The sequence below is a fragment of the Merops nubicus genome, unplaced genomic scaffold, assembly GCF_000691845.1.
Source record: "Merops nubicus isolate BGI_N331 unplaced genomic scaffold, ASM69184v1 scaffold23205, whole genome shotgun sequence".
NCBI classification, from domain to species: domain Eukaryota; kingdom Metazoa; phylum Chordata; class Aves; order Coraciiformes; family Meropidae; genus Merops; species Merops nubicus.
In genome coordinates, this window is record NW_008610587.1 from 1 (window position 1) to 22,731 (window position 22,731).

A 22,731-nucleotide genomic window follows, 5' to 3' on the forward strand; every position below is an offset into this window, starting at 1 on the left:
CAGCGTTCCAGGACGCTCTGTGATACATATGTATAATATTTCTCTTTGTTGGGTTTTGACTCAGTACACGGAGCCTAATTAAAGCACTTTCCGAAACCACCCGGCCTCCCCTGCTCCCCTCCCTGCTTTCGTGCTCAGTGATTCAAGTGTAGAGATTCTTAGTTCCTTCCACTGAACCCTCCTGAAGAGCTACCATACTCTACAGGCTTTTATTTACCATCTCAAATCTCAACCATGCTTGGACATGACTGTCAATAGTTAAATCCGTTCACATGATGTTTGTTTTAATTAGCTGATAAGACCAGATAAATGACCGGTCCTGACCCCATCCAGTGTTAGAACAACTAATCACCATTTGCATGAGCTGCAACAGAGGCATCTTGTCACTCACCTTGCCTGTTAAACCTTGTTCTAACATGGTTATTAGTCTGCAATGTGGAGTGACACCTCTGGCCCCATCATCGTGTGAGAATGAATTTACAGGTTGCATTTTTTAGGAGCTGGGAGTTATTTAAGCCAAAAGGGTGAAGACACCAAGGAAGGTGTGCTAAAAGACTGAACTTTGATGGGAGAGAAATAAGATATGAGTAAAAGATAAGACTTTGTTTAAGATCAGTTCTTTCTACCTATCCTGACTCCCTCTGATTTTTGTCATATTTATATTGAGTAAAATTCTCACTTCAGGATCCACAGCTTTGGGGATGATTTGAGAAAAAGTCAGCCATGTGCAAAGGTGTGGGGCTTATAAGAGTTAGAGCACACGTATTGGGCTCATCCTTGTCGCCACTTTTATAGATTTGTTTCTGGCAGCACATGACTGTGGGAGAACTATAGTTTCCCTGGAAAAAGTGTCCTTCTGCCTTCTCTGATCAGGAAGAAAATTTTGGAAAGTTGATCCAGAGAGTCTCACCCAGAGAAAACAGTCAGAAGCCAAATAAGAAGCAAAACGTAGGCTGCTTATGTAAGTCTCCTGAGTAGTAAACCAGAGTGGAAGATAGTTCTGTGTGTAGGAAAGGCCTGGCTGCTGTGTAAAATACTAAACACCTGGAGCTGAACACAAACAAAAGATGCATCCCTTAGTATGAAAAGAAACATTTTGTGTTACCCTATCCTAGCTGAACCAGGACATTCAGTTAATTTCCTTCTCATAAACTCAAACTTTCAACATGTTTTGGGGTGGCTTTCCCCAGTTTTCCAAAGGCTACTTTAGTTATCTGCCATTTGAAAATAAAATTTTGTAAGTGGTTCCACTAAGTGAACCATCTGATTGCTGAAGTAGCTTAAGCATAGCTCGATTTGATATCTCTCCAGTAGATTCAGGCCTTTCTTCTCAGCACCCTAACACGTAAGGCCACTTTGTGCCTTGCACAGGCATTTCCCCACGGATGTGCCTACACAGCTTGATGAAATCCTGATGCAGTTTGTGGCAACTAGAGGTTTGTCTGACTGCACTGAGAACATTTCTCCTACTGCATTTGTTTTTGTGTAACCTATAAAAAGATAATGAAGATGGAAAGCAGGCATAAACATTGTTCAGAGGCAGCAATTTTTTTCCATTCCACCTTCTCTACAGTTCAGCAATACATGGTATGACTATACATGCTACATATTTGGTGTTCTTCAGTCTCTGCAGTTATATATTTATATATTAAGCCTTCAGGAGACTGACTGACATGGAGACCACAACATCAGTCCTTGAACAGGCCAACTAGAAGCTGAAAGATTAAGATGGTGAATCAGAGCATTACTGTTTTCCCTTGATTCTGCCTCTTCTGAAAGGCTCATTCATTCTGTCATTTTCCATTTTGTCAATGTAGTGTATTTTGTTAAGACCTATGTAAGTTTAGGCCACACCATGTCATGCCTATCATTGAATATGTCATGTCATGAATCACAGAATCATAAATCTATAGAATTATAGAAGAGTTTGGGTTGGAAGGGATCTTAAAGACATCTAGGTCCAATGCACCTGCCATGGGCATGGACACTTCCCACTAAACCAGGTTGTGCAAGGCTACATTCAACTTGGTCTTGAGCACCTCCAGTGTTGGGGCATCCAAAACTTCCCTGGGCAACCTGTTCCAGTGTCTCACTACCCTCATAGCAAAGAACTTCTTTCTTACATCTAATCTAATTATATTTTCTTGAAGTTTGAACCCATTACCCCTCATCCTGTCACTACAAGCCCTTGTAAAGAGTTCTTTCCCATTTTTTTGTAGACCCCCTTCAGATACTGGAAAGCTGCAATAATAGCTCCATGCAGCCTTCTCTGCTCCAGGCTGAACAATCCCAACTCTCTCAGCCTGTCCTCATAGGAGAGATGTTCCAGCCCTCTGATTATCTTTGTAGCCCTTCTTTGGACCCACTCCAGCACATTCACATCCTTCTTGTGTTGGGGTCTCCAGAACTGGATGCAATACTCTAGGTGGGGTTTCACAGGAGCAGAGCAGGGTGCTAAAATCACCTCCCTTGAACTGCTGGCCATGCCTCTCTTGATGCAGGATACAGGTGGCTTTCAGGGCTGCACTTGCACATTGTTTGACTATCACATCACTCATCTGTTCTCACTGTAAAGCAGCTGGAATCATCTCAGGCTCAAAATTTCTTTTCTTACCCTAAAATCCTTCTTGGATTTCACAGGAATAAAGGCAGAGGACAGCAGTAAGAAACTGTAGCAATTAACAGGAAAAGGAGTCCCATTTTTTTCTTATACACAAGGGTGTCAGGGTGCTCACTACTCCCTCTTCCAGCATATACTCCCACATACTGCCCTTTGCAGATGCAGTTCCTGTTCATCAGACAGCTTCTTTGCATGTCTCACTCACAGTCTGGTTACTACATCTGTTAGCTGAGCAGTTACTACCTAACTCCTAGCTGCATATCTCCTCCCTGTTGGTGTTTAAATACATCTTTCCCTTTCCTACTGTGGCATTAGGCATCCTGCTAACAAGGCAATGTGAGTGGAGTAATACCAGTGATAAATTAGCTCAGCTTGTACAATCAGAAGCTAATTTACAGACTGGAAAGCTGAAGCAAGGGAATATTCAACAGGCAAAATGAGCTGAACTTTTGAGGTTGTATTTTCAGGTGTTTTCAGCAGCTATGTCTTGGAAATCAGTGGATGTAGGTGGGTTTTCATCAGCCAAGGTCCTGTCTGTGAGCCTGTCAGGTGGTCTCTGGTTTGAAAAGGGTGAAAGGTAAAGTGGCCAACAAAACAAATAGAAGTGGAGACAGCTGAGCAGAGAAGGACTTGGTGAAGGGCTCGTGGGAAGTATCAATGGGGAGGAGTTTACATGCTTGGTGTAGATACCTAATTCATACCTGCCTCTCAGCTACCCTCTGGCACTCTCTCAAGAAGTGCCAACATTATCTCTATAGCCAATGGAGGGAGATACATGTCTCTACAAAGAAGTCCTGTTCACTTTTTTTAGGGATCACAGGCAAACAGAAATGATCTCCCTCAGAGGTCTGCAAAATCAAATCACTGCCTGTGTATGCTGTGCAAAGGTGGCACACAAAATGTTATGTGCCTGAATGTGAAGGACTCAGTCTTAATCCACATTTTCTGAAGCGGCTGAGAAGAGGTTGTTGAAGTGTCCCCAGCTTGGTGCTCAGACAGCTCCAGAAGGCACAAGCATTGAAGATGAAATGGCAGCAACTCTTAATAATGTCTTCCTTCTTCCAGTTTTGCTCTTTCCATCACCTGCAGAATCAGTCCCATTACTTTCATCCTTTAAATACTTCATTATATATTTACCTTTTTTTCTCCTTTCAACTCTGCACCATTACTTATGTCCAATTATCTCAGGAGCTGAGGGGGAAAAAAAAAGGTAAAAAACCCAAGACCTAAAATTTGGCAGGTTTCCAGGAGAGAGATGTTATTTTATGATGCAGTGCTTATCTGTACTCTCAAGGGCTGGCTTTTTAGGGACTCAGTGGAAATCAGACATGTTTCACCCAGACAGTTGTGTGTTCTTACTTCTGTTTTTCTTGTTGAAGTGCAATGGTGGGGGCATGGTTACTATATAGCTCCTCTAAGGCTAAAAGGTGACTTTTCAGGCTGCAGTCCCTGCAGAAAGGCTCACATGAAACATTTTGAAGCACCAGAAGCTTTCCCATGTTGCTCCCTATGCATAAAGGAGTAATGACATTTGCCACTCCTGCCAGGGCTGTGAGCTGGCAAGTGTGCTGCCCTGGCTGTATAGGCTCATGGGATGTGACAGAGGCAGGGAGGTATGGAGGAAGTAAAATGCAGGAGAAAACCATGGGCTTTCACTCTTCCTTGCCCTCCACTTTCTGCATCTCCTTTCCTCAAAACAGTGGGGATTGCTGCCCAGTTTGCTTCCCAAAGGTGAAAGAGAATGAGAATGTAAATGGCAGCTTAAGGGCAAAAGCATCTGCCAGTCCTCATCTGTGAGCTGTTGGTGTGCATGAATGCACGGCAGGAAGGCTCAGGAGAGTATCCAGTATGTCAGACCAAATACAGCCTGCCCTGGAGAGAAGGGAAGGAGAGTACTAGATCTCAAGTCCTTGGGTGAGCTGAGTATGGGCTCTAAAGGCAAGTCAGAGGACTTTATTTTGCCATTGTTCTGAGCAGGAGTGAGGGGTGCTCAGGGAGTGTTTCTGACTTGGACATCTCCCTACTGCCAAGGAGAGGGGAGGTGCATTATCATCCTCTGGCTCACAACAAGCAAACACTGACCTGCAGGCTGCAGGGTTTGGTGCCACAGGGCCCTTTCAGATACACTTGTGCAGAAGTTGTCTGCAAGAGGAGGGCTATGTTTTATAGTGTGGTTTCTAAAGGAGCCTCTATAAAATGTAGAGGCTTTTGTTATTCTGAAGTTTGATGTATCTGTGCTCTTGAGAGACTCTCCAAATAGTGGTTCCACTCATCTTCAATACACAAATGCAGAGTTTGCAAATGCACATGATATAGCTGCATTTTCTTTTTGCATTTTTTTAAAGAGATGTAATCTTTCTATAGTTTTGTTGTATTTTATTTTTACTAAAATTATTGTCTCTGAGTAAAGATCTAGATATGATTACATTTGTTTTCTATTTCTGTTTTACAGTTCTTGTTATGACAGTAGTTACTTTCACTTCTGCAATGAATCAAAATACATCTGAGATTATGTGTGTGCTTGTCAGCCAGAAGGATGAAAGTTCAGGAACAGCAGAGACACTGGTGTCTCCTAAGGTAATCTGACAGAGAATAAGTTTCATATAAAACATTTCTGTCCTTTCTAGAAATACCTTCCCCAGAACAACATCCTAGACCTTTAGGCTGTGAGAATGTCACAGTCAAAATAACCACCAGGGCTAGGCCAAGTATGAATATAAAAGGTTAGAGGGAAATACCTGTCACAGCTCATACTTTGAGACTGTAAATAGGTAAGTACCTGTTTGCTCTAAAACTTGTTTTTTAATTGTTGCCTTGATGCTGTCTCACATCAGCATGCCTGAATATTGTTGAATATTGCTGGAAATGTGTCAATGTAAAAAACTGTGTGCCCTTAAGAGGGGATTGCCAAGGCCACAGTGTGAAGCAGTGGCCTGCCACAGTGTGCACGTGTGTGCCACACCTGCTGGGGGTGCTGGGGAAGCTGCACCACCCTCTCTATTCTCACCACCAAAGCCCATAAATCCCTGCCTGGTCTAAACCTTGAATGAGACACCAAAGCTGCATAGGGAATCAACTTTTTCTTCTTCTCTGCTGACTTGAAATGACATAAGGCCAAGACCAGGTGGTGTGCAAACAAATTTTAAAGCGAGACTTGTGATGAAAATATTTCCTGAGGGTTCTTGTTTCAAGTTAGTCTTAAAAAATCTTTTTCATTCCTGGACAAATAAATCAGTTCAGATAAGAAATGTAAGTATGTCAGTCAAAGCTGTCCTTCTACCAGATGAAGCAGAATATGGCTGTAATCTCTACATATTTCTCAGATCAACAGAAGGGACAAAGAAGGAGCTAAGAATGAGAAGAACCAACTATCCAAGCACAGTGCAAGGCAGAGCTCCATTCTTTCATCAACTTACACCAGATAAATCTCACTCAACGGAGTAAGGGAGATGTTTGGGGCTACTCTTCAGATGGAGCTATTTACTTGCCACCTTTTGCTGCAGCTAAGTTTAGAGACTTCTTAATCCATTGGTGGTTTTCAGAATGACTGTGGAGTATTCTCTTTCTGTTTGCGATTCTCTTTTAGCCACATGCAATGGTGAGGAAATGAAAGATGTGAAGGTGCCCAGCTCAAATGTTCCTTGCCTAGTAAAGGCCCCGAGGAGTTGAGGAGCAGTCTAGCCAGATGACACAGTGACAAGCACTGGGATGCTAAGAAAAAAAATATTCTGGCCCTGCCTTTGCACTGAGGTCACAAACAGAAAAGTTGTATAATAGTTGTGTCTTCATATGATTCTACATGAAAGGGAACAAAAACAAGAGTAAAGAACAGCCTATATCACTAATGGAAATTATCATGCTTCTGACTAAAATTGTTCTGTGATGTCTGTCTAGAGAACAGAATTAACTAATTCAACAGGAATTCTGTAGTGTTTCCTCTTGCAGTAGAACTCAAAATATTTATTAAAAAGTTTGACAGTAGAAATGAAAAAAAAAAAAAAATCAAAACCACACAAAATGAAGGTATAATGAAGGTGTTATTTCAGTGTAATTGGTATGCACACTTGGGTGTTATGAGGCATTATTAATTTATTAAAGCTTTTTCCAGAAGACCATCCTTTAAAAATATTTCAATGCAAAAGAAAAAGCAAATAAATCTAATTGCTAACAAATACATAACAATCTGTCTTTTATTTCTGTCTGTAGATTTCTAACATTTTGGAAGATCTTGGGTGTTATTTGAATTCTCAAGGAGCAGAAAATATCTATAAACCAACTAAAAATGTAGAAGTTAATGTATTTGAAGATCTTGAATTAAGAGTGATAATGAATGTTCCAGAGATCACTTCATGCTTTTGGTTCTTTAAAGAGAGGAAAGCTTGTGAACTTTCATCAGACTCAGAGAATCGGTAAGTCAAGGGAGGTACTGGATCAGAGATCCTGTAATGGATAATATATTTTAGGATGCAAATGGAATATTTTCTGTGGCTGTGCTTGTGTTTAACTTCAAGTTATGAATTATCTTTTTAAATCTTGTAGTCTTTCTTAACTGTTGTCACCTGGCAGCACATTGATTGTCATTTAGACATATATACACATACCAGTCTTAAAGCCAAGAACAGTTTGAATTAAACTTGTTATTTTCATTTGTATAGCATTGTGCATGGGGGTCTCCAGGGACGTTCTGACATTGATCAGTTTGAGCTTTGCAGTGCTCATGTGAAGAAAAATCATTATTTTATAGTCAAAGAGACTGAGGCATGAAGGATTACGTGATTTGCTAGGGCCACACTGCAGATCAGGAACAACAGCAGCAACAGCCTGCTAATTCTCAGCCAAACCTGGGCTGGAACCTGGTGCTGTATTGTTGCCTCCTCCTTCAAAACTTGTGGGATGGCACTTGAGGTAAAGCATTTCCCTGTGGATCTCCCCAGCTGTCTTAAGCTCAGGAAGTCCATCCTTCCTAAGGCTCAGTCTTATGCATGTGGTACCTATGGTTGTAGGTTTCTATGTGTTGCTTGTGTGGGAAGATCCAGGATGAAAATGCTTCAGGTTGAAGGGCACTATGTAAATAATAAATACTAGTATCTCTGAAGGCTTTTTACAAGAGCTGAAGAGCTAACACCTTATTGCGTGTGATGCCTATTGCTATCTAGATAACAAATACAGTTTTGTTTTCTGTTTTATAGCTATGTTATGACTTTGGCTTTTTCCCACATAAGAGAAGCACAAGCTGGAAAATACACCCTCTTGGTCATAAGTAAAGCCAGCAATTACACAGTAGTTGTGCCTGTTCTCATCCGAAGTAAGTATATCTCAGATGAAAGGGGTCACCCCATCAGTAGCTTCAAGGGGAGAGGCTCAAGTTCAGCCAAAGCAATGAAGCTCTCCTGTGCTGCATTTTAAGCATCTTCTAGATTTGCATAGGGCTTGGAGCTCTCTTCAGAGGCTGAAGTCAAAACCACAGACTGCAAGAGAAGCAGCTTTCACTAGTCAATAGACCATGCAAATGAACAAATAAAGATGTAAATGCATGGTAGTTCTCTTCTCCCCTACAAGAGATTCCTCTCCATGCCAAAAGGGACAAATCAAAAGTGCCTTTTGTGTGCTCTCAAAGCCCATGGGCTAGATTCATTTGCTTGAATCGTAACCTGTTTATTCTCAGTGTTGACAGATGGGCTGTTACCCAGACCACATGAGGACGTCCCTTTCATTTTCAGGTCTCTGACACTCCAAAGTCGTGCTTTGTCCCACTGTACCACTTCTCCACCTGTGCCTGATGCTGGTCTCTTTGCACTTCTTTCATAGCTTTTCCTTTTGCAGTTCTTTGGGCAGCAAGAGACATGACGGGGGGAAGGGGAAAGGCAAGGTTCCTGTCCTCAGTGCCAGCCTTTACTTGTTTATTGGTTTTTAGGGTAAAATGCATCAGTACTGCAGCTGCTCAGCATAAGGGTGTCCAAGAAGCTGAGATTTTAACTGTTGTTAAATGCTCATGACAGAGCATGTGGGAGGTGCAACTTTTTGAAAGGCTCACAGTGGGAGCAGGTTTGGTTGAATTTTCTCAAGGCTCACACAAGAGGTGCCTCTGGTGTAAAGGCAACTGCTTCAACAAAGTTCAGGTTTCCAAGTAGGAGTGTCCCTAAAAGAAAAAAAAAATACCCACACTGACATGATCTTTTTAACAGAAGATAAATACTGTATTATTTTGTCTCAAAAGGGCCAAATTTAAAGATACAATAAAAAAATGCAAAAGACATTGCAAAGAAAAGATGGAAAACCAACAGTCAGCTAGAAGACTGGCAAACACTTCTAGAGACAGTTTTAACAAACATCATTACTTGCCTTGTTTTTAGTAAACTGTCTATTAGCCAATCAACATTTTATATTCCCTCTTTACTAGTTTTTAAAATATTTCTTCTGCTTGACCTTTCTCTCTCTCAGGTGTCAGGATCATCACCTCCAGTCTCTTCTGCATATCTCAATTATAATTTTAACAGCTTCAGTGAGGGGACAGTATATGAAATCTTTAATTAAAAATTACCTTCTCTACTATATCAGTTGGGCTTTAGAAGTAAAAAAGGTTATCACATGTGCAAGCAAGAGTTCAAAACAATTTAAATAAAGATCTTTTCCATATCAATTGCTTGAATTGGATTCTCTTTGCTCCTGTGAATCTAATATCATAATTACATCTGTCATAAAATCCTCCAGGCTAGATGTGAATCCTTCAACTGAGATGTGAATCACTATAGGTAAAATATCCTTCTAGGCCCAGCTTATAAGAGATAAATGAAGAAAGAAATTTAAAACCCAAAAGTATTAGTTTCACTTTAGCATGTCACCTTGCAGACAATGGAAGTAGGACTTTAAAGAAAATGTCACTTTTCTGTGTGGAAGCTGTAGTTTGATTGTAAGATAACCTAAAATGAGACTCAGTGCATTTCATTTTGAGTCAAATCTTTAGCAGTTTTAATACATTAAATTTTTGTGCTTAGTCCAAGTCTACACCTGATGGGTTCAGAGGACTGGGAGTTGTCTAGGAACCTTTTCCCTCTGGGTTACAAATACAGGATAGAGCAGTCTGCTGGTTATCAGAAGTCATTATCACCCGTTGTTTTTCCATCCTGTATCTGATCTGACTGAGCAGTGACCCCCCACCCCGGATCCTGTTTTGTGTAGAGACTTTGTTGTCTCAACAGGTACTCCACCAAAGGCCATGGGCTTGGGATGTGATTTTGAAAGGTCTCTGTGCTCCTGCCCAGTAAAATGAATAGCAACCACAGCAAATTAACACCTTCAGTATCATTCTCATGATTATCCTCTGAGGTATAGAGGCAGGCCTTTGATATGGGGAAGCTTTGCATTTAGCAATCAAGGCTGAAAAGCTCATGAGAACAACCCACAATATCCCTAGGGCAGAATCATTTTCTATTCCCTCAGTGCTGAAACCTCCTGAAAACTAATTACATCTCTGTAACTTAATGTACGATAAAATGAGCAAAACACCGTTTCCAAATGATTTCAGCATTCTGAAATATTTGCATGACTTTTAACAGGGAAACCAGGCAAACCCTATTTCAGAAAAAGTGACAAATTGGATGCTATTGAGTGCGTATCTGAGAGCTACCCCCGGGCCTCTGTGGAGTGGATATTTTGCAAAACACCTGAAAAGAGGTATGGTGTCTGTTTATATGCATGTTGAATCTCTGACAGTTTACTGTCTTCTGAAGAAGAAGGGAAGGGCTTAGCATGCCCAGCAAGCTGGGAAGATAACTGAAGAAGAGATTTTGGGTCAGAATATTTGGAGATATGCTCTGCCAGGTTGCAACACCCCTGTCCTGGTTGAAAAAATCTATCTGCGTAATCCACTTTTGGAATGCTGCAACACATTTTTCTTACAAATTTTGGCCCTTGTATTCATTTGGAAGTGTTCAGCTCTTGGCTCAAAAAAGGTTTTTCCAGTGTCTAGTATTTAGATGTCACAAGAAGAAATCAGAGGTCACTAGTTTCCCTCTAGTTTTTCACATTTTTTTTTAAATGTGAGTTATAGAATTGCAGAATGGTTTGGGTTAGAAAGGACCTGTAAAGGCCATCTAGTCCAACCCTTCTGCAATGAGCAAGGACATATTCAACTAGGTCAGGCTGCTCAGAGCCCTATCCAACTTCACTTTGAATGTTCCCAGGGATTGGGCATCTACCATGTCTCTGGCCAACCTGGGCCAGTTTTTCACCATCCTCCTTGTAAAAAATTTCTTCCTTATGTCTAATATAAATCTATCCTCTTTTAGTTTAGAGCCGTTACCCTTGTCCTGTCACAACAGGCCCTGCTAAAAAGTTTATCCCCATCTTTCTTATAAGCCCCCTTTAAGTACTGAAAGGCCACAATAAGGTCTCCCCAGAGCCTTTTCTTCTCCAGGCTGAACAACTACAGCTCTCAGGGTGTTCCATCCATCTGATCATTTTTGTGACCCTCCTCCAGACCTACTCCAGCATGCTCATGTCCTTCTCATTCTGAGGACTCTCAAGGTAGACACAGTACTCCAGGTGGGGTCTCACCAAAGCGGAGAAGAGTGGTAGAATCACCTCCCTCGACCTGCTGGTCATGCTGCTTTTGATGCAGCTCAGGATACAGCTGGCCTTCTGGGCTGGGAACACACATTGCCAGCTCATCTCCAGCTTTTCATCCACCAGTACCCCCAAGTCCTTCTCCAAAAGGCTGCTTTCAATCCCTTTTTCTCACAGCTGTATTAATGCTGGTGTTTGCCCAGATCTATGTGTAGAACCTTGCACTTGGGCTTGTTGAACCTCATGAGGTTCACATGGGCCCACTTCTCAAGCTTGTCCAGGTCCGTCTGGATGGCATCCTATCCCTCAGGCATGTCAACTACATCCCTCATCTTGGTGTCCATCTAAACAACTCCTCATCTGCTGAACAGTCCATCCGTCAAATCCATATCTCCCTGATTTAGAGACAAGGATGTTATGGGGAACCTTGTCAAAGGCCTTATGAAAGTCCAAATAGAAAACATCCATAGCTCTTCCCTTGTCCACTGATGTAGTCACTCCACCACAGAAGTTCACTAGGCTGGTTAGGCAGGACTTGCCCTTGGTGAAGCCATGCTTGGTGTTTTGGGCCACCTTCCTGTCCTCCATGTGCTTTAGCATAGCTTCTAGGAGGATCTCTTCCATGTCCTACCCAGGCACAGGGGTGAGGCTGACAAGTCGGTAGTTCCCAGGGGCCTCCTTTCTACACTTTTGTAAAATGGGTGCAGTGTTTCTCTTTTTCCAGTCACCACGGTCTTGACCTGAAGCATTAGAGCTGGGAAAATGTTATGATGGATCATAATTTTCTGAGCTAAATGTTTTGGGTTTTTTCCATTTTATTAATATATAAAGTTGATTCTATTAACAGTAGGAATAAGACTTTCCTCTGCAGCATGGCAGTTTGGGATCTGGGTCTCATTACAGCTCCTGGATTTGCAGCAGCTCCCACCACCAGGAATTCAGAGTGTGAAAGCTCAACCTCTATGATTTCACTCTTGTCCAGATTTTAATCATAGCATTACCTGTCTATGAGCCAGTTTGTGCATATTCAAGTCATTTCAGATCATATTTCTGCCTAGGCTGTGACATTTTTATTTTCTTATCTTCACCTTTCCTAGTTCCTTTTTATTCAGCTATGTAGAATCCAGTTTTCCCACTATTGTTTGCATATGCTTATGGCTTGGAGATTTATCAGATTTATTTGTTTGAGGTTATCCAAATGAGTCAATGAATAATTGTGCTTGTAATTGCAGTTGCCCTGATAAAATACACGAAGAAACTGGGGAAATAAGTGGCATACAGAAGGTACAACATGAATTATTTCGGACTTATATGTGGTGCTGTGCAGTTAATGACCTGGGCAGAGAATGCACCAGCCTCTTTACAATAGGTAACTTCCCTCTAAGTTTTACTTAAATATGATCTGGATCCTGCCTCTGAATTTAGTTGCACCGCTCATCTGAATACACTTTCTGGACTAAGCTTGTCTGTAATCACTGGAAGAAATCTAACAGTGAATATGATTGCTCTGTTACATGCTTAAAAGCTAATTCTAATAGTTATTTATGGTCTCTATAAAAGTATCTTCTACATTTGTTAAACATCTATCAGCTTTTTCTTCATGCCTTTAGGACTGTATTGCATAGAAATGCTCTTCAAAGTGTTCTCAAATATGTACATCCATAAATAATTATAAATTAATACATAAATTCAGATTGGTTTCTTTGTTTAAATAAAACTGACCTGAGCTAAGCTCTGTACTGAACTGTACCCTAGTGATATTTTGAAAATTATAACAAAATTCGATTTGAGACATCTAAATCTTTCAAATTTATTAATTTCATGATTAATTAGTAATTTTCCCAAATTCTAATTTTCCTTCCAATGTAATAATGGATGTCCATACAGCATTAGCAGAAAAAATGTTGATCTAACTGAGCATTTTTCTGGGCAAAGTCACAGTTGTTTTAGGGATTATGTTTTGCTTTGGTAGATTTAAATGGAAGACAAACAGCACCTTTACCTGAATTATTTCTTAAAGTCGGGGAACCATTGCTGATCAGATGCAGAGCTGTCCACCGTAATTATAAGTTCAGAATAAAATTGTCTTTTGAAAGCAAAGAAGTTGAGGAGGTAAGAAGACAGGGTATATTTTAAAATAGGTAATATTTGGTAGTAGCAACTGATTAAATGGGAATCTCTGTTGCAAACTAGGATCGCCAGTTTGAAGGATTAGAGTATCAAATGGATCACTCGGCAATCCGGACCCTGTATGCATTTGCTTCAGCAGCAGAGAGAAGTGACAGTGGACATTACACCTGTTCTTCTACTGTTCATCCAAATCAAACTGCTTTGGTTACAGTTTTAGGTAATTTCAAGCCCTGCTGTTAATTGTGTCGCTCTGTTGGTTGTTTTGGTTTGGTTTTAATGTGGCAGTTCTTTGCTTGCAGTATGCAGCATATGTTTATAGTTCCTTTTCTAAGAAAAAAAGTCTGTCTGCACTTACTGGCAGTCCAGGAGACCCAAGAGATTAATCTTAACTGAATCGTTCTGGTACCTGAAGATAATCAACCTTTTTTTTATATTGCTTCTCAAATAATTCCCATTAAAAGTCGGTGCTTTTAGAAGTGAAATGAAATGGTGCTGTTTAGAGAGCTATTCTGCATGGTTGTTTCAATGATAGCTCTAAAAATGCAGGCTGGGATTCGTCTCATGTTGTCATAGGTGACTTTCAGCCAGTGTGACACAAAGCCATAGTGGCTTTGTGTAGAGACACAAAGCTATAGGTTCCCCAAGGGGCTATGCCTTGGGTTTCATGGGCAGGAGTGAGTAGATGTAGTTGCATAGCTGTTTTCTGTTCCACCATCTCATTTGTAGGCAGCTGCAGAGCAGATGCAAACAGCTAGAGGTAAAACACTGCAGAAAACACCATTTCTGGATCTGGCTAAGAATATAAAACACATGACCTCCCTATGTGTTCAGCTGTTAATGCTCCAAGTATTAATTTGGCCAGAGTCTGGAATTATCAGTGATGGGTTTCAACTAATGTGAGCCAGAAATATCCTGCTGTGACTCTAGTATGGGTTTTGAAAAGCTGCATCCATGGCCTCAGTCTCCTCCTCACCACTGGCCCCCCCTGCATCTCCCTTCTACTTATACAGCACCTCCACCACACCTTTACTGCACCTTTGGAGGTGGGGAGATAAGGCCGAGGGTCTCATGGCCTCTGCTTTGCTGTTTTGTATGGTTCCTTCAGGTGCATGTTGTTCATATACAGAAAAAAACAAAACTAGGTACAAAATCTGTACAAAATCTGACCTGGGTCCGACAGGAGGGAATGAAACAGTCAGAAGGTTCATGGTGCTGAGCTCTCCCATTCAAAACCCAGAACAAATGAGAAATCACTGTTTCCACATATGGCAAGGGAGTGACTGACAAGTGACCATCTGAGTTTGCCAAATTTTTTGTGGGAAAGTGCATCTGGGGAAGAATTTTAGCTCCAAAACCTGTGCAACTGATAGAAGAAGAGGAATAAAAACTTTTGTGTTAATGGGGAATATAAGCCCAGAGACAATGAACAGCAAGTGCTGACAGAGCTGTCAAGCTGCCATGCAGAAGTGTTGCTAAGCTGTAGCAACACTTGTGATGGGTCTGAAGGAAAATGTGAAACTAGAGAGACAACTGCTCTAGCACTGCTGGTGGTTCTGCATGTCTCCTGCTTTTCAGACACTGAAGGAAACCATCGTCCTGACACCGAGCTACACAAGGACTGAAAATTTTAAAAATCAAAAGTGTGTCAAAAGAATCCTCATTCTACTTAAACAACTTGTTGACTTAAAAGCCAACAGTGCTGAAGTTAGTCCAGAACAGCCTCAACTGCAAACTGTGTTTCTAAAATGGAAATAATATACAAATAGGCATAAATATGAAAAAAAGGCTTAAAAAGGGAAGCTGTAGTTAGGACCATGCTGCTGGAATAGGCACTAGGACTAGTTTTTTGACTGGTGTGCCTGGAGTTAGAGTCTGTAGCCTTGAGAACAAGGCTCTCTGAAGCACTCACCATGTTTGACCTTAGATGTAGTTTCTTTCAGAGTTTATACCTATTTCCCAGTGCAATATCCTCTTTTCAGTCTTTGCCTACCACTGAGCAGGAAGTTGTCTCATCATTTACAGTAACTGAGTATGATACCCGGGCATTTTGTCTACACACATTTTCTTAGTAAACAGGAAGGTAGGGGTAAGGAATAGTATAGGGGTAGGGCAAGATCCTCTTCTTTCTCACTACTGGTGCCAGGTTCAGAAATAGGAGCTTCTTGGATCCATAAACTATCAGGTGTGAGTATGTGTCACTGTAGCAGGGGATATTTGAGTCACTGTCCCTGGAAGGCTGTATTTCTGAGTGGGTATTTTTTATCTAGGGTAGACCAAGCTACAATGATTGTCTGTGCTCTCCTTAATACCCTTTTTGCCAGCAAAACTTCTGAGGGCTCACTGGTTTTGCTAATGAAAAAAAAATCAATTTGTTTATTTACAGGGTGGATTAAAGTGGGGAGACATTGTCATAGCTAGCTAACAGCTGTGCTTCTCTCTCCAAGGTTAGACAAGGACATCATGTGCTTCTGACCCACTGCAGCCTTCACCCTAATGTATTAATGGGTGTGAATTTTTGCTAGCACCCCAGGTTCAATTCCAGCAGTGTTACAGATACAGAATTCACTCAGTTGTTCATGTCATAGGGTAGTAGCAGTATCTGAAATGATCAGTGTCCTACCTCTAAACCATCATGGTGCATGAGGCAGCACCTACAGCTACACTGGGATTGGTTGTAATGTAACTTAAGCAAGGGAAAGCTGATTTTGATGGCACATACTGCATTGCCCAGGGGGCCTGGCTGGCATAAATACATTGATGGGTGGTCTTCTAATCTCTGATAACACCTTGGATCCAGACAGCTCTGGTTTGCTCTTTGCTAACTGATGCTTCACCAACTTTTCCCATCTTGTGTAGCTGGTCAGGTCAAGCAGAGTGGTTAGGCCACTTTAGAGCACAATAGAGGTTATGCCAAAAACTGCAGCTGCAAGGCTCTTTGTTTCTGCAGTTATTATGCTCAGTTTCCACCAGTGTTGAATAAAGAATGTTTAGCACTATGCAATCTTGATTCAGGAATATGCAAGCTATTTTGCAACACCTTTGGTTTAAAGCAACAATAAACAAATACAATAAATACAGAGACTTGAAAGCTTTGATTCCTGTCTCAAGAATTTCTCCTAACTTCTCTGTCATTACCGAATAACCATGTTCACTGTTTCTTTGGCAGAAATACACTTAAAACTGCCAAAAAAATTATAAGCCAAGCAATAATGTGTCATGTTTTTTCTCCTTCAAGAAAGAAACTACTTTTTTCTGAGTTGTTTTCCAGGGTAATGGCATATCCCGCTCCAAAGTTCTTGTGTGCACTCTGGAGAGAGCCTTCACTCATGGCTGGTTGCATTGTTAACAGTACACACAGTGATGACATTCTGCCTGGAAGGATGAGGTCCAAAAGACCATTCAAAAGATGAAGGTCCAATTTATAAAACCAATAAGCCTTTAACATCAACAAGTTGGAGAACAGTTATGAAAGGAATTGCTTCTTGTTTTAAAATACTGACATTTTTGTGGTTTATGTGAGAGTTTCCAGATAGTATTTTTTAAAACCAGTAAGCTAAACAGAGATAAAATGTGTCAAGCAGAATATAGGGTTGCAACCAAAAGAAAAATCCTCAAAAGGAAAAACCCAGTCCAGCAATATTTCTACAGCACAGTTTTTCACCACATGGATGACTAAACACTGCCACAAATTCCCCACAGGTCACAGAGTCCACTTTCTTGGAGATACCCAAACTCAATTGGATGTGTCCCTGAGCAACCTCATCTAGTTGGACCTGCTCTGAGCAGCAGCTGAAATCTCCAGAGATCTCCTCCAATATATATGACTGTGATTTTTGCAGAGCTGATCCTAGTCCCACTGATGCCTTTAGGACAGCCTCTTTCCACAGCTGTCTGCTCTTCAGTCTCTTTGGGAAAGACTCTTTTCACATCATAAGGCATCTAGCCCAAACAATTACTTTGGGTCCTTCAGCAGTCACTGTCAAGAAACAGGCATTTCCAGAAGCAGTTCAGCACATCTTTGTTATCTTCTATTTTAGGATGGAATACATCTGGACATGCTTGCTTCATTCCATTGAGTTTATCAGAGGTCCAAATAAGTAACCTAGGTGGGTCACTGAACTCCAGAAAGTTCCACTATGTGAAAGTAATCCTACCCTAGCAGGGCACATACCAGCAGCTCATGGTTCATACACATCTTCAGAACACTTTTTCATGCAGCAAATATGTCTCATTTAGATGGAGAAATAAAGGAGCAGCTACAAGACTCATTTTCAAAATCTTCACCTCATTTCAGGGAAGGAGAAACAACTACTATCAACATCTGATTATGCTGGTGGTGCCAACTGGTTTGTTCCCTGTTAGAGGAAAGCCAGGAGATGCAGCTGGTAACAACTGGAACACACACCTAAACCAAACCAAGTAAATGAGGATGTTGTTTGCCCCATGACTCTGTAGAACAGACTGGGGAGAAATGTCAGACCGTTTTGGAAGGGCTCTGATCCGACCAAATATGCAGATTCAGCAGGCTCAGATCATTTGTCTGCAGCTGAACACAGTGACATCATTTCAATACTATTTTGAATCATTATTGTATTTTGACGAACAGGATGCCTTTTGTGATGTAACATGGTGCTTTTTTTTTGCTTGTGATAACCAAAATGAAAACCACGCAGATGTCAAAATCCCTACATTAATCAGTCCAGCTTTTGTAATGTAATATATTTTATTCTTCTTTTTCTTTCAGAAAAGGGATTTATAAATATAACAGACTCTAAAGAAGATTTTGAAATTGGTGAGGAAGAGTTTTGCTTTGAAGTTAACTTTACAGCGTATCCACCAGTTAGGTGCACATGGCTCTTTTCCAAAAAAACTTTTCCATGTAAACAAAGTTACAGTGTGGATGGACACAGGTACTTGAATATTTTGGAATAATTTGATGTGATAGTCATTCCTCTTTATGTCTCATTTGGACTGCTTACTTTACATGTTTTGTACTCTTTGCATTTTTGAAATGTGGATGGACTACATAATGAAGGTGTGTTGACAAAAAGCACTGAAAGATTATTTTGGTTTTCGACAGCAGTTCATGTAGATAACTTCTAGAATCACTGTTTTCTCCATGTTATAATAAACCCTTTGGTAAGTTATGCATCTAGCGACCCTTTAGTTTATGTGCATCTTGCCATTCCCTGCCTCTCTAACAAAATTTCTCAGTTACAGATCTGTTGCAGTTTTCATAAGGATCACAAGTTCTACATGTTCCCTTTTTGTCCTCATGTTCTTGATGATGTTCCCAGTGTCTTTCAAACTGCTCAAATGAAGTCCAGAGCCCCACAGTTTCCCAGGCCACTGTTAGATCTGTTTGACCGTTCTGCTCATTACCCAGGTCATGTTTTATTCTGCTGCTGCAAAACATGTTTTGAATAAACCTGTTAGTTATCTACCTTTTCTGTTATTTCCTACAATGAAGTTCTGGCAACAATCCTGTTTAAGGCTAATGTTTTCTCCATTCCCTAGGCTTTCTAATTTCTTGATAACATTATCTAATTTCCTTCAGAGTTTCTTTCAGAGTAGTCCTATGGCTTTCAAGGTAACAACTCTTATTCACCTCAGTGAAAATAAAGCCAAGCTGCTCTTTCCAAGTTCTACCTTTAAAACTAAGCAGGACCTAGGCAGGAGTTAATGCAACTGCACTGATTTCTTCTCGTATTCTTAAAACCTCTATAAAACCTCTCTGCATAAAACTGTGTCACAGCCTGGATTGCACTTTTTTTTGTTATTTTTTTCCTTAGTATTTTGGTACACACAATTTTATCCACTAGCTTGTCAAGTCGTCTTTGCAACAAACTGGCCTTTTTATCTGCATCAGATGGTGTATTGGAATTAGACTTGCACGAGGTTCAGAGACAGCTCATTTCATATTAGGAAATTGTCATCTCCTGACAATGGCCACAGGAACTCTGTCCCTGCTGATAAAGCGAGGGCTGTCAGCAAACTTTGATAGAACTGGGTGGGTGTTGGTGACTAATCTGCGATGCCTGACATAGGCTAGGCAGATCTGTTCTTTGTGGTCAACAGTGATTTTGGAAATGAAGTCTCAGGGGATAACCATGAACATTTGCTCATCCTTGTCCCATAGCCACCTCCCTCCAGCTGATAATTCTGAGCTGAATCGCTTTGCAGCTAGTATGGACCTCTTCTCACTGCTTTTAAGAGCAGGAGTCACTTTTGCCTGGATGATTTACAGCTGGTATAAATTCAATCCAGATAAGAAGAAGTTGCTGTGGACTGGGCCAACAATAACAATTTTGAGAACTCTTGAGATAGCTCAGGTAACCCTCATTAGAGGGCGAAGCTGGGATTTCTGAGTCACTTCAGCTGGCCTTTGCAGTGCAGAAGCCGTGGCTGCTGCGTGCAGATCACCACCTGCCGGGCAGAGGAGGGTCCCGTGTGTCCCAGGAGCAGCGGGTCCTGGGCTGGCTCAGCTGCTGGCAGCCCTGTGCTGGCCACAGCCACCTCACCACCCCAAGCAGCAATGCAGTTTGGCCTGGAGGCTGCTTCAAGCAGGCAACTCAGCTCTCTCTGACTGTGCTGTTGATCAAATACTTTTTTTTTTTTTTTATGTTCATGTTAGGTGTTTATGCTTTGCATTTATTTATTTATCCTTCTGTTTATTTTGGGGAAAAATATAATTGACAGAAAAAAGTATTAATTTGGTGATTCTTTAATCTGACAAGTACATTCTCCTGTACAAACATCCCCCACAGCCATCCAGTTTGGGTTGAATACTAGCATTGGACAGACACATCTCACCTGAGGAAAAAGAGTAGGGGTAGAATTTCATTCAGTGTGAAGTCCCCAGAAGCAGCAAGGGGTAGAGAGGTCAGGAGATTCTGCCTACATGCTGTAGCACCACAGATTTCAGTGTGATTTTAACACAGAGAGTTTCTCAAAACAAAACAGTCATCACGTACCTTAACATATTGTGAGGTTAACTGTATATTTTGGTTGACTTCTGAGTAATGTCATCTCCCAGCACTTCTACTTTATTCCTTTCATATCCTTTTTCATTTCCTGATTTTTTTTTTAATATCTGCCATTTTCTTCTCAAACTGTTCCTTCTGATTATAGATCATTTTAAATGTTATTAATTAATTCTGTCCCCTTTGTTAGCTTTTAATTTCAGGTCCTAAGGATTCACTTCTTCTGTCACTGCCCTTACATGTTTTTAGACATTCCTTCAGAATTTCCATTTTCTATTTGCTTTTGTTGTCTCTCTGTTTGAGCATGCTGCTGATTTTCACTTCCCTCCTAAGAGCAAATGGGCTTTCATACACAGAATGACCTCTGTTAATTTTATTATATTTATTTCACATGCCCTTACATTTTCAAGTATCAAAGACACTTTTAAAATTATTTTCTCATTATTTCATTAGAATTTAATCCTTCAGAGCTAGGATTTCAAAAGCAGCAAATGATTTGTGGTTTCTCCTGCTTTCAGTAACATTCTGAGGAAGCTTAAAAAGGGTCTGATTTTTCAGATTAAGACATTTAAAAGTCAATAACTACATGGAGGTGTTGCCTTAGTCAGAAGGCAAAATTGGCCGTGGCTTCAATGTGAGTTTTCTTCCCTTAGAATTGGAAGGTGATACTTGGTCTCTTAGTTCATTCATGTATATCTTGCTTGATGAGAAACACCCCGGGTTTAGTTATCGAGATTTCTTCTTTCAAGCTTATTACTGCTCTCTTACTTTGCACATTACATTTTTTCTTTCTGTTTCAAACCCCCTGATATGCCTTCTTGCCTTTACTACTAGAACTGGGGGCCTCCTACCCAGTTTTTCTTTTGAGCAGTCAGCTAAAATATCTGCACCGAAAATGCCAGCAACTGAACATAAGAAGAGATTTTCTTAAATGCTCTTCTAACATTGATAAGTTGCAACATTTGCCATTTAAATACGACAATCATCCTGGCAATAATAACCTAGTCAAAAGGACAGAAACAAGATGCCATCTCTGTAAGATGGTATATTCCCTTCCCCTTGTCTCATCCCATGTCCTATAGATCAGTGACTCAAGAGGTAGGTCATGCAGGAGTCTTTAGGTCTTTGTAGTCCTCCATTATTACCTTCTGCCCAAGGATTTGGTAGAGCTCTCCCTCACCATTCCCATTGTCACAAGCCATTTCCTGCATACTTTGGGTCTTGGTTTGCTGCCATCACCATGAGAGCTAGTAGAAGGCTGGCCTTCCTGCTGCAGAAATATCTTGATGATTGGTGCTTTGTCTCATTGATAATGAATTTCTGATGATGATCTCATTTCTGATATTCCATCAGATCTTTCAGTTTGGAGAGGTTTATCCTACCTGTCATTGTTATTTCCTAACACTGCTTACCATATCAGCTAGAAACTCCAATCAAAATCCTTTGGACAGTAAAGACTTTGATGCTTTGCTGGTCTTAGCATGTATGTGTTATGTACCTTGTCTTCCAATGTGTTGGTAACAAAATCACAGCCTAACAGCCCACATGAATTCCATGAACTAGGAGGAAAATTGCAGAATGAAATCAATACTGCAAGAAAAATATATCCTCTTATTAAAACAGTTACTTTCTGGTATTTATATTCTCTAATAAGAAATACTTTAGTCTGGGTTCCTCATTAGAAGGTTTTTAATTGTTTCAAATATATATGAGTCTCAAATACATTTTTATTTTTAGAGAGCTCATCTTTTGTCCATTTCTCTCCTTTTCTTTGCTCTACAGCATTTCATCAAAGTTCTGCAATCATCAGCATCAGTCTGGGATATATGTTTTTTATGCTGAAAATGATGATACAATTGTGACAAAAAAATTCACTCTGTACGTGAGAAGTAAGTGAGAAAGCAGTACCTGTGAAGATCTGACAGTCTGAGATTTGGCCACTGATTTAAATGGAGCAAATACGCTGCTTTTCCCTGGGTATTCCCCATTTCTTTTACATAGATTTGTTACTAAAAATGGAGAAGCACAAGGCAAAAAAATGTGATTCTCTGAGCTGCTCTACTGAAATCCTGACACTAGGGCAGAGAAGAATGCCAGCTGCTTGTGGGTCATGTTTCTTGTGTTGGTCAGGGATGGAGAGCAGAGGAAGGAAGAAGAAGTTATTAACCTTTTTTCCCCCTTTAGTATGCCATAAACAGCAAGGACAGAATACGAGAAATTAGTCAAATGCCAAGAAAATTAATACTTAAGAAAACCACAAAGCCTAAGAGCTCTGTAAAATAGTGACTGTACTCTTAACTCTGACTACTCTAGAGACCACATGAGATACACAGTGAGAGGAAACACTTACCATCATTAGATGTTAGTTTTCTAGGGTATGTTTACATCATTTTTTTCCTGATGGCATTTGTGAATTAATGCCATTAACCCTTT

At 40.6% G+C, this 22,731-nt stretch overlaps 1 protein-coding gene across 1 annotated transcript in view; it reads left to right on the plus strand.

Moving 5' to 3' along the window:
- Nucleotides 1-5,072: 5,072 nt before the first annotated feature.
- Nucleotides 5,073-22,731, plus strand: part of FLT3 (fms-related tyrosine kinase 3) — a gene marked incomplete at its 5' end in the record, with an annotated part of 30,312 nt that continues 12,653 nt past the window's right edge. Inside the window, 9 exons of the mRNA XM_008940968.1 lie at nucleotides 5,073-5,197; nucleotides 6,827-7,029; nucleotides 7,810-7,925; nucleotides 10,177-10,294; nucleotides 12,418-12,554; nucleotides 13,158-13,297; nucleotides 13,379-13,532; nucleotides 18,060-18,225; nucleotides 22,081-22,187. Of these exons, the coding sequence (XP_008939216.1) occupies nucleotides 5,073-5,197; nucleotides 6,827-7,029; nucleotides 7,810-7,925; nucleotides 10,177-10,294; nucleotides 12,418-12,554; nucleotides 13,158-13,297; nucleotides 13,379-13,532; nucleotides 18,060-18,225; nucleotides 22,081-22,187 (1,266 nt within the window). The remainder of the gene's footprint in view (nucleotides 5,198-6,826; nucleotides 7,030-7,809; nucleotides 7,926-10,176; nucleotides 10,295-12,417; nucleotides 12,555-13,157; nucleotides 13,298-13,378; nucleotides 13,533-18,059; nucleotides 18,226-22,080; nucleotides 22,188-22,731) is intronic.